At 44.4% G+C, this 12,546-nt stretch overlaps 1 protein-coding gene across 1 annotated transcript in view; it reads right to left on the reverse strand.

The window, feature by feature from the left end:
• Positions 1-12,546, reverse strand: part of AGBL4 (AGBL carboxypeptidase 4) — a 1,011,660-nt gene that overhangs the window by 78,329 nt on the left and 920,785 nt on the right. The window contains exon 9 of the mRNA XM_039885641.1: positions 6,805-6,916. Within this exon, the coding sequence (XP_039741575.1) occupies positions 6,805-6,916 (112 nt within the window). The remainder of the gene's footprint in view (positions 1-6,804; positions 6,917-12,546) is intronic.

The raw sequence follows: 12,546 nt of genomic DNA on the forward strand, positions 1-12,546 counted from the left end.
TGTGTATGTTATTTGACCATGTCACTGACTGCTCTGTTTGTCGTGGCGATGCGTTATAATTTATTTATTTATTTGACAGAAAGAGAACAGCTTATCTTGAGGACTACAGGAGGCAAGCAAGGGGGAAAAAAAAAACAACGCAGCCCCGTGTTGCTCTATTTTAAAAACTGCTCTGTGTTGTTATGGCAGCTAATTTTCCTTAAATGATTTAAGAAAACGGATCTGTCTAAAAGAACTGCAGCCAAGTTGTTATAGCAACACAGGCCTTTCTCCTCTAGGAAAAAGGGGGGACGTCACCCCAGAGCACAGGAATCTCTCAAAAAAGCAACCCTTGGGCTTTGAGGGACTCAGGGGCCAGAGGAAGGGCAGGAGAGGATCCATTCACCTCCCGCGGTCAGTTCGTGGGGTCTTAGAAACAGCCCTGGCCACTCTCCAGTTCAGATCTTTTTGTCCTTCACCTGGACTACTTCAGTAAACACCTAACAGGTCTCTCTTCTCCTCCTCTGTCTTACCTCCTTTGATCCACTGCCCACGCTGCAGCCATAGTAATTTTCTAAAGCATATATTCTTTATTCATCTGTTCATTCATTCATCATCCAAAATAATGTTCTCTATGGTGCCATGTTCTGTGCCATGTCCTGGATGTGAGTAGGCCACGCCCTTGAATGGCATGTCACGAACACTGGTCTTTATCCCACAAGTAACGGGGAGACACTGAAAGGTTTCGAGCAGGGGAGACAGACTCACTTGGATTTAAATTTTAGGATAACTCCAGAGTTTCTAGATTGAGAGACTGAATGGTTGGAAATACTAACCATTGAGCTCTCCCTTGCTCAGACGTTTTTGATGGCTCTCCACTGACTATACCAATTCTCAAGATTGAGAGAGGGTGTGTGCTGGAATATTCCTGATAAGCAGCATTTTGTTACATTGCCTTGATTCTTTCTTTCTTTCTTTTTTTTTTGGTCATGATATTTAATTCAATTAAAAATCAATTTAAAAGAGGGTCTATGACTTTGATTTTAATGAGAAGAAGGTGTCGGGCCATAGAAAAGGCCAGATTCCTTAGCTCAGCTTTCAAATTTGTCCATAAGCTTCTTCACTCTGCTCCTCAGCCTGCCCTCTTGTAGCTCCCTGTCATAAATCCTGCACACCAGCCGGGCAGCTGAGGTCTCCCACCTCCATTCTATTGCTCAGCTTCCCCTGGAACGCCCTCTCCCCTTTCCCTGTAACCCCCTTCATCCCTGAACCATAGCCATCTGATAAAGTATTTCCAAAGGTCCAAATTCCTTGAAAATCCTTCCTTCCATACCCCTCACACAGACACAGACACAGACACACGCACGCGCGTGCGCGCGCACACACACACACACACACACACACACACGGATCTCCCCCAGCCCCATATTTCCAAAGCACTGTGTTTTCTCGATTATAGCACACCTTCCTGGATACCTTGCATTAAAGGTATTTTCATAAGGGTCTGGCATTCCCATCAGACTGTCAGCTCTTCCTGGCCTGACATCCTGCCTCATTAACCTCTGTAACACCAGAGGTTGTCCAAGAGTCTTGCACATGGTAACATTGAGAAGTGTGTGTTTGATTCAATTAACTGAGTGTTTTTATATCAATGCCTGCTTTTTTATTTATCTCTACCAAACACTTCTCTGGGTGTGCCTCATAGGTACATAGATGCTAGCAGAGTGGCAGATGGACGGTCCTGGGGAACTCATCCATAAGTGGGCTTAGCTTTTTAAGATTGCACTTGGACATACATGTGCGAGGAGGCCCCTGTGTGTGCTCTTGTGTGAGTGACTCTGGTTGTGTGGCTGATGGTGTGATGTGAAGTCAGTGTCATCCTCTATGGTGTGTATGTTAGGATAAAGCCAAACTCCTGTGGGCAGAGTGTGAGCTCTTAGCCGAAAGGCGATGGCCTTTCTGGTGCTAATTCCCTGAGGAAGAGGTAGAGCTCAGACCTAACACCAGTGTGGGAAGGAGAGATCTGGATGTAGAGCAGAGGTGGAACTGGCTTCCCGGGTCTTCTCTCCCCTCAAGGTACCAAAGTCAGCGGTGGGTAGAATGGGGAGGCACTGAGGCCAGGGGTGAAGCAAGTTAGTGAAGATGATCAGAAACCTGTGTCATGGGGATGAGAGTGGCTGATGCCATCTCAGGTTCTGTCCCTTGGAGTTTTGGACAATCTCAGCAGATTGCAGGGGAACCCAGGCGATGGTTTGTATACACAGACCAGAGCCTTAAGTAGGGGGCACAGTGATGGTGGAGGCAGAACCCGGGATACTCTGAGGGGAGGAAGGGAGTTTGGGGAGGGGTCTGTGGCTCAGCTGCTGCTTTGCATCAGGAGAATCTTGTAAAAACCAAATCACAGAGGCTCTGGGTTGGCTTCACCATTTGCTCAGATGAGTACCTGCTCAGAGCCGGGTCCCTGCTGGGCACTGGGCTCTGAGATGAATCAGCCAGACTCTGCCCCGGGGGGCCAATCGATCACAGTCAGTGAACAAGGGCCACACTGTCCACAGAGAGCTGCCCTGGGAATGGGACAGAAAAGACTTTCTATCTGAGGTCTAGCATAGTCCTCTGGGTTAAACTCTCCTTTGTCAAGATCATCACTTAACATCCAAGACTCTGAGAGGGACGAAGGATTTGGTGAGCACAGGACTAGGAAAGCAGCCTCTGAAGTAAATGCCATCATTAACACAGGACAGCAGGTTCCTGTTGCCAGAAGACAAGGACACCAAAGGGCTCATTCCAGGAGACTCACAGTGCACGTTGGACATATCACCCCTGCCCAGTTTCAAAGTCAGCAAGTCTAAAGCTTGTCCCATGCCTATTGTTCCTCCTGGGTTCCTATCTCAGCAAGGGCACCCCATCCACTCCGCTGTCCAAGCCAAATCGTGGGCATCATGCAAGATCCCTTCTCCCATCAGCTACAGTCACTAAGCCACTCATGTCTCCCTCTGTAATAGCTCTAGACTTCTCCTTTCCAACCCGACGGCTGCAAGCTCCAATGGTCTCCAGCCTGTAGCCTGGCACCCTCCAAATCCACCTCCTTACAGGCATCAGAGAAATCTTTCTGTAATGCAAATGATCCTGTCACTCCCCTGCTTGAAATCTTTCAGTGGCTCCCATTCCTGAGAATAAAGTCCAAATTGCTCCCTGTATCATAACCTTCCTCTGCTCCTCTGTCTGCCCCCAGTACCAGCCACACTTGAATGACTTGCAGTCTTCTAAGGGTGCCCCGTCTCGTGGCAGATGCACAGATGTCTCCTCTGCCTGGAAGGCCCTCCCTGCCCTAGGCGTCCTTCATGCATCAACTCAGGTGCGGCCTCCTGGGTTGGGCTCCTTCTATGGGCTCCTTCTATGGGCTCCTTCTATGGGCTCTCACAACCCCTGTGCCTTTCTCTGCAAACGCACCCAGAATAACTATCTGTAAATGCCTCTCTTCACCTGGCTGGAACTCCTTAGGGTGGACACCAGTTCTGATTATTCCCAGCGCCCAGCACAGGGCCCGAAGGAGGTCAGTGAGGAACCACAGCACTCAGAGACACATCCTTGCCCATCAGGGAGGGTCTTGCTGATTCTCTGTTTGTTGATCTATAAACAAAAGCCCAATGGGATAGAAGGGGTGAGGCTGTGAACCTTTAGAAACAAAGCCAGAAGTTCTCCTGGCAGTTTAGATAGCTCCGGGCTGAGCCACTGTGATGACTCTGTGACAGTGAAGGTCAGGAGTAGGAACTCATTTAAAGCTATTAGGGCAGATACCTCAGGGCACTGAAGTGTTTGCAACTGGCCCAGATGACTCTTGAAGTCAAATGTGAGTTTGAATCAAATCCAAATAATGTTTGCTGAGCATCTGCTACATATCAGGTACTGTTCTAGGTGCTTGCACATAGCTTTTAAGTAGAGAGACTGTAATTTATCACCCAAACTGAGACACTTTTTAAAATTAAAATTATTGAGGTGAAATTGGTTAATAAAATCAAATATGTTTCAAGTGTACAATTCAATAATATGTCATAGATATATTGCATGTGTGTTCACCACCCGAAATTTAATTTCCTCTGGCACCAAATATTTGACCCCCTGTACCCTATCGACCTCCTCCCTCACCACTCCCTTCTGGTAATGACTGATCCATTGTCCATGTCTATGAGTCTCTGTTAACAGTAGGGTCCTCAAAATACTAAGCATAGAAATACTCTTTTCTGGGTATTTACCTGAAAAACTTGAAAACATTTATCTGCAAAGATAAGTGGCATTTTTAAGAGGAAAGGGGGCAGTATTGACAAATACTCCAGAACAACAGGTATGAGCCAGAACTGCCCCAAGGCAAGCTGAAACTTACAAGCATCCTACCTATAGGTCACCTTTGGTGTGCTTTTTTTTGGTAACCCCTGACACAATTTGTAAGTCTATAGTTATCAGTATTTTCTTATTTAATATCTATTTCTCCACTAGATTGCAAGGGTTAGGGTTTTTTTCACTATTAGAACCACGGTGAATAGTATATAGAAAATATTTGATAAACATTTATGGAAAGAAGGAAGGAAAGAATGGAATAAAAGAATGGGCCAGGATAGAGGAAGGAGGGAAGAGAGGAAGAGATGGAGGGAGTTGGGATCCTGTTCCAGGTCAGCTTGACTCCGATATTAGTGCTCCATGTTCTTGCTTGGGGCATAAAGGAGTGGACTTTCCAGCAGAATATAGCTTATGCAACTAGCTCAGCATCCAAGTGTGTTTATTAAGACCAGCCAGCTGATGACCATTCATGGCACAAAAGAGATGCCTAACATCTCTGTAAATCAATCTTATCTCCTCTATGTTCTGTGACATGGGTGAGTGCCCAGTTGTTTGTGAAAAAAAATCAGTGACTTCTGAGGATGGCATTGGCAGGCTGAAGCCTCTTCTCTTTAGCAAACCTAACCTTTCTCCCTTGGTTCTTCCCCGCCCCTTCACTCCACAATTCTCTCCTCGGGATTCACCTAAAACACCACTTGTTCGGTGTCTGTCACTTCTCCTGCCTGCCTGTGTCTTTTCTTTTATCATGCCTCATTGTCCTCCCTATGAATAACTGTTTTGTGTCTATACACCATAGTACATTTTGCATAAGAGGATTTGCCATGTTCAATCTAATTCAATTCAACAAATAGTTATTGAATATCTATTATCAGCCAAGTCAGAAAAAATTCTAGGGGCTGTTCTCTCCGAGAAGAGATGGCAGAAAAAGAAAGCACTGTGATTCTATCAGGAAAACTTCAGTCAATGCTGAGGTGGAGGCAGGGGCGTTTGGCAGAAGCCAGCAGACAACAGATCCTTCCTGAGAAATTCAGAAGCAGCTTCTCTCTGCCAAGAAAGCTGATCAGGATGGCATTGAGAGTTCAGGGTAGTAAAGGGGTTTGGTGAGCACAGATAATACCTTCTTTTGTAGACAAGGAAGGATGTGCTGGAAAAGGAAGCAAATAGACTAAAGCTATATGGCTACACAAGAAATGACACAGCAGGTGGGCTATAAAAAAGACCTAGGAGAGCCAAGTTCAAGGAGTATCAAGACAACAGTTGAATTAGCTACATTACACCTAAGTATTTACTTTTTCGTTAATCCTTGCTCTAATATATGCATTTATTTTTAAGTACACATTTCTGTCTGGTTAATATATATGTCGTTTTTTAATTTAGGTAATTTTTATTGGCTTCTTCAAAGAGTTCCACTAATGCCTCTCTGAAATACCCCAACTCTTAGCAATCACTATGTGTCACCTGTTGTCAGTCGAGGGGATCACGAAATCACAGTCATCAATGTGGGAAGAGACTCAGATGTAATCTCACTACAACGTCTTCCAAACAGTCGAGTCTTCTCTATACACCATTTTTGACAGTGTCATTTAGCTTCCAGTTGAACACTTTTAATAAGCCAAAGTTCACAGTTTATATACCTACTTCATTCTCAGGCAGCTCTAATTGTTAAGAAGTGCTATTTCTCTATAGGCCTTACCTCTTCCTTTGGTCTCCACCTGAAAGATGACTGCCCTGTTCTCTCTGACAGCTCTTCGGAGATAGAATGATCATGGTCTACCTCCTTTCTCTAAGTTATGAAACCCCAGTGTCTTCTATTTCTTACAAAGTCCCGCTCTTCTGAGCAAACTCAGTGTGGACTCCCATTGCTCCCCTTCTTTCTGGAAGAGCAGGCCCTCTTCTCTGGGAGCTGGTTTGCCATTGCCACCACTCCCCCAAGTCCAACCAGTGAGGCTATCCTGTCCTTACATATCCTTGCCTCTTGGGCCAGAGTCGACTTGCCCAGAGGTGAACAAGTCCTCCAAGCTGGGCCAATCATAGTCCTTTTAGAACTGGAACTCGTAGATGAGAGTAAGTCACTCTCTAGTGGTGGGAGCAACTGGATGTGACCATTGGCACATGCTCCCTACAGGTAGAGGAGGCCAGTCTATGGTCTTCAATTATATGAGATACTTTGGTATTCTTCTAATACATTCTCTATTTTTCTTAAATGATCTCTTTTGCTTGTAATCAGAGTCCTGACAAATGCGTATCTGTTCTAGTATATTTCCTTCATCCCACGAGACCTCCGCGACTGAACCCAGTATTTGTGAGGGGTGGGAAAAGACACTTGGATCTGTCCAATTCAGAGAAGAGACAAGCAGTGATTTTGGCCCTCTGTGATTTTGGCCCTGGATTGCTAATTTGCAGCTCTTAGTGAACTTCCCCAGTACAAAACTGCCTTTTCTCAGAACAAGCCATATAGACCAGCAGCTGCCGAGGGATTCAGTTACTCACTGGGTCGTTGTACATCTGGATGATGAGTTGTTTCACCCCATGCAAGGTAGGGTGGGCCCATGGAGAAGGATCCAGCCAGTGACGGTTCAGGTCAAATCCCATCAGAGAGCACCTAGGTAGCACCCAAAGTCAGAGTCAGTATAAATGGGACAAGCCAAGTTTCTCATTTATCGAAATACACTTAGGAATAGGAACAGTCATTATGTCCCTTCTTTAGCGTTTATTTTTTTTTTTTTTGCCAGAGACATTTTTAAGCTTTTTCACATGTATTAATTCATTTAATGCTTTCAGTGACCCTATGAGGTCACTACAATTATAATTCTCACCTTACACAAGAAGAAACTGAGTCACAGAAAGGTTCGAAAATATTTCTCTGGAGCAGTCTCACTTGAGTGCCCATGCTCCGAGACCACAGATTCATGCACATCTCCTATACAGGGCCGTAGAAAGAAATGCTCAGGCAAAAACCACTGGTGTTTCTTTATTCCTCTTACACCCGTAGCTAATCTATTGTCTTTACTTTCAAAATATATTCAGAACCCAACACCTTTGAATCACCTCCACTGATATCACCTTGAGCTTGGACCAAGGTTTGGAGCATTGTAATATAATCTCTTACCTTGTCTCCTTGTTCCCACTCTTGTACCCTCCCACTCCGCCTTTACCCTATTCCCCCACCCCCCACTTTCCACATAATACCCAGTGTGTTCCTCTTAACTCATAAGTCAGATTGTGTTTTTTTCTCTGTGCTCAAATGGTTCCCTGTTAGATGCAGAGTAAAAGCTGAAGTCCTTACAACAAGCCACAAGCCCCCATGTGGTCCATCCTCGCTGACCCCTCTCACATCAGTTCCTACCACCATCTCTCTTGCTTCTCTGTGCCAGACAAGGGCCTCCCCTCTTTTCCTCCAACACGCCCGGTGCATCCTGCCTTCGGCTTTTGTGCAGGCTCTCCTCCTGCCTGGAATTCTCTCCCTCCAGGTATCCGAATGACTCACTCTCACTTATTTCAAGTCATTGATTGAATGTCACCTGCTCGGTGGAAGCTATTCCGCCCACCTTCTCCATACTCTCTCTTGGGCACATTAAAGAATTTCACTAGGGCAAGTTCGACCGTAACCTCTGATTCTCTTCCTCTCCCTCTTCCTCCTTTTCTTGCTCCAGATCTGCTCAAAGCCCTGCTTGTACTTCGAAGAGGTACCTCATCCAGGTCTCTGTCCCCATGTCTCCATCTGCTGGGCCTGCGCATACTGTATGTAGGCACTCACCAGGGCAGCCCAGGCTGAAGTTAATGTCCAGAAACTCTGTACTCGCTCACAATTCAAATTACCTTCCTCGCCCTAATCCCAGAATGTCTCCCACACTGATCCATCTTGCCTTCCTGATCAAGATTCATCTATGGCTCTCCATCACCTATGCGGTTTTCACCAGATTCAAAACTCATAATGGCCATATTCCTCTCTCCTCTTTCTCTACCCAAGTTGTCCCCCTTTTTCTTCTCTATCCCTCTCTCTCACTATTTTACTTTCCTATCTTATCTTCCAAGCTCCTTTCTCTATTTCTTTAAGCAATACAATTTAACCACCTCTCAGCTTATGAAATTTGCATTCCCATCTATCACCCTACTCAGAAAAATAAAGGACTCTATTGAGAATCCACCTCTCCTTTGAGATGGTTGGGGTAGGGATGGTGGGTAAATAATAATAATGTCCCCCTATTACTTAAAATAAGCATGACGGGAACCCTGTAGGAGAATAACTAATGTTTCGTGGGGACATATGCGGAAAGGCTTCATTGAGGACAAGTCATTCGAGTTGGGAGCAGAAAGAAAAGTGTAAGCGAAAAAAAAGGGACTGTGAAACCACCTAGGATATTGGGAGAATGGTGGACAATTTGATTTGACTGAATCAGAGAGTATGTGGTGAGGAGGTGGTACTGGGGAAGCTGTAGAAGGAGATGAGCCTTGAATGCCTGGCAAGGAGTTTTGTTATTTTGTCTTCGATTTGCTGTATTTTAGACCAACCAAGTGCTGATGTTGGCTTCTCATTGATCGTAGTGAGAACAGAGATAGCTCTATATACAGGTTACAGCAGCATCACCATTACCATCAAGGGAACACAATCAAGCAGTTACTAACATTACTCTGCCTCAAGAATTAAGTACTTTACTGAATCCAAAATACTTTATCTAGGTTAACCTTATGAGGAAGACTCTATTGTTATTCACATTTTATAGATGTGGAAGCTGAAGCACAAAGAAGTTATAATCAACTTGCTTGAAAAAGAGGTAACATCAGGATTGGTAGACAAGCCTTCTGACAACCCCTGCCCTCAAGAAACAGAGTCCAGCAGGAGAAAGAAGATATGCTCACAAACTTATGTCCATTTATAATTCAGGACAATGTTGTGAGCATTAAATGACATAACGCATGTAACTAACTTAACTTAGCACATGTTCTGGCACATAATAGCAGCTCAAAAATGTTTTATTATTGTTTTATGCGACAACCTACATGAGCGACATGGACTAAGTTTTCAGTCCACAGGTTGCTGGAATGGACAGCAGACAGCACTGATCGGGGGTAACATCCTACCTTTTCTGCCAGTCTGGGTATCAGGCAGAGCTGAGTTTATATCCATGCTCTGTTTCTTCCTAATATAATAGGCATCTGTCTGTTTGTGTGGAGGTGGGGGCAGGAGGAGAATGTCCAGCATCTCTTTAATTAGATGGCGTGGAAGGGGATTTGCTCCTCCATCATTACAAGGTGATGAGACTGTGATTGTTCCTTTTCTCCCACTACAGAAAACAGAAGAGCCAGATGCTTCCTGTTTGTGTAGCATAAAATCTCTATCATCTTGGGAGAGTCACCTCGCTTCCCTAGGCTTCATACTCTTTGTAAAACAAGGGAGTCATATTTCACTAACTGGTCTCTCTTCCAGCTCTCTCATAAGATTCTAAAACACCAATAGTGGCTTTACTCCCTAAGTTAGAGACTTGGAGGAAGCATACCTTTCTAATAAAGTTAAATACAAAAAAAACCAAAAAAACAAAAAACAAATAGTCTTTAAAAAAAAGGATCGATACAGTTTTTTAAAGAAATACTAAATTGTCAATCAGTATCTTAACATTAATTGCACGCATTTTTATTTGCCAAGAGCTTGGTTTATTGGTGTAGCCTGGGCATTCATCCTTCAACATTTGAGATTTACATGGGACCCAATCTTTGCCTCTAGCAGACTTCAAGTTGCTCTAGCTTTGAGGAGGGGATAACAGTGTGCCAAGAGTCAAGGCATGAGAGAGTATTCCAGGCAGAGGGTGTGACCATGTGCAAAGTCAGGGAAGCGAGAATGGTTGGAAATTATACCTATTTCAAACAGGCTACTCATGTGCTATGCTTGTTTCCCTAACTCGGCTGTAAGCACCAGAAGTGCAAGGCTGGTGCAGGCTCTTTCTCTTCAGTGGTTTCAGGACCCAAATCAGCTGTCTAAAGACAGGGGAATGGACAAGATGTCAGTCTCTCACTCCTGTGATTGCCAAGTTAGTCATCAAATGTGAACTCTTGGGTCTCCTTGGTGCTCTTCTATTTTGTTACTTATTTTTAAGATGAAATATCTGAATGAGCTCACCATCAGGACCCATGTTATGACATAGATGGAGCTGTTAATGGCACCAACAAGACAGAGTATTTGACATTAGGACCATTCAAGAAAATCCAAATGTATATACGACTGTATAACATATAATTTCTTTCTCTTGAAATGAACATACTCTTGAGTATCCTTTCTTCTTCCAGACTGTGAGCCCAGTGAGGACAGGGACTATGTCTAAGTCATCTTGTCTACCTCCACTCCAACTTATCTACTATGGACCGAGGTACAGAGAAGGTTCACTATATCTATTGAATGAGTGAATGAATAGTTGCATAAATGCATAAACAAATGTCCTAAAGGTTTGCAAACAAGGTTTAGATAATTACTCGAAGATATATTTTGAAAAATAGTTAAATACCTATTATATGCTGGACACAATAACCAAATGAGGTAGGAATTATTTATCCCCATTTTATAAAAGAGCAAATAAAATGCAAGAGAGATTTGACCTTGGGAAGGTCACTTAACAATTGCTAGGATATAGAGTTGGGATTTGAACCTAGGTTTTATTGATGCCAGGGTGTTCTACAGTGACTCTTTGAGGTCCCTCTAGCCATTAGCAAGATTGTGTGATCTACGAAAGAGATACTAAGCTACACTTTTGCTCTTTCCTGTACTGTACTGGTCTCTTCCTCCTCTGCCCAAAGGCAGAGATGCAGTGGTTCCAGAGAACATTATTCGAATGGCAAATAAATAGCTCTATCTCATGAAGGGCATCATGCTTCATCTCTGTTGCAATAATGGCAGCTAGAATGAGAGCAATGATTTTAATTCCCCTCTTATAATTTCCATTTCATCTCCTGTAAAGGATATAAAAAAGGCAGCTTGGTGGCTCCAGATCAATCTTGTTCTGAGCACTGTGGGGCTGCATGCTCCTGGAAGGGTGGCATTGACAAGCGGAGATGTATGGGATTTGCATGCAATTGTCCCTCAAACGCAGCAGTTTTTCAGCACGCCCAATGAGCTGGATTGGATTATGTATATTTGCACCAAAAGCAAAATAAATATCGCTTTATTTAATACCACTAAAAGGTTGGGATTCAATTGCCCTTGACCTGAGGCACCTTCCAGCTTTATTGATTGGCCAGTGTCAGAATGCCAGACAATCTGTCATCCACAGCTTCTGCAAAATGCTTAGCAGGTGGGGTGGGCTGTGCTGTGGTAAAGATGGAGGACAGCAGGCAGTGTCCTTTGTCCTAAACACAAGGGATAATTATAATACGTCTACTCCTCATCACCACCACCAGGATATTTAAAGCATTTCCTTCACACCCCTTCTTAGATTATCACGACAAGGAGATATCTATGACCGGGGCTGTGGCGGCAGAGAGGAGGATGGATAAGAACACAGGTTTCAAATCAGAAGGACTTCGGTTTGTGTCCCAGACCTACCACTGAGTAGTTCTGTGACCTTGGACAAATTCATCTGTTTTGCTTAAAGACCTGAAAGCCACGGGAGGCCAGAAACTGAATCTATCTCATCTGCCATTGAGTCTGCAGTGCTAGCACAGTGTCAAGTACACAGCTGACTCTCAGTTAAACTGTGTGAATAAAGGCTCAGAACGGTTAAATAATTTGCCTGTAGCCAGAAAGGACAAGTGACAGAGGCAGGACTTGAACCCAGTTTGCTGGCTCTAAAGCCTATACCTATGTTCTTAGCCATGACTATATTCTCTCTTTGCAGTCCTGGGAGTCAGGTCAGCACGTGATAGAGGGATTAATGTAAGGTAAGCGGTGGATGCAACACCCTTAATTTTTAAATGGGGAAACTAAGTCTCAAATGGCAGACTAGCATGAAGGGAACTTTTATGAAAATCAACAAAGACTCCCATGCCCCAACCTCCCCATCCAGGTTGACAACTTATAAATAGGTTCCCCTTCTGGGTAGGTTAAATACAAAATGATGCCCCTTGCTCTGGCCAGACTTGGGGGTGGAAGCAGAATTGCAGCCCCCATTGGCCCCCTCCTTCCAAGAGCCTCTGTGCACAAACTATATGACCATGTGAAGTGACCCTGGACCTGTCCAAGGTTCCTAGCAGAGCCAGGGGTAGTGCTCAGGTTTCTCACCTCCAAGGGTCAGCCAGGTCTCTACC

This window comes from Pteropus medius, unplaced genomic scaffold, assembly GCF_902729225.1.
Source record: "Pteropus medius unplaced genomic scaffold, Ma_sr-lr_union100, whole genome shotgun sequence".
Taxonomy (NCBI): Eukaryota; Metazoa; Chordata; class Mammalia; order Chiroptera; family Pteropodidae; genus Pteropus; species Pteropus medius.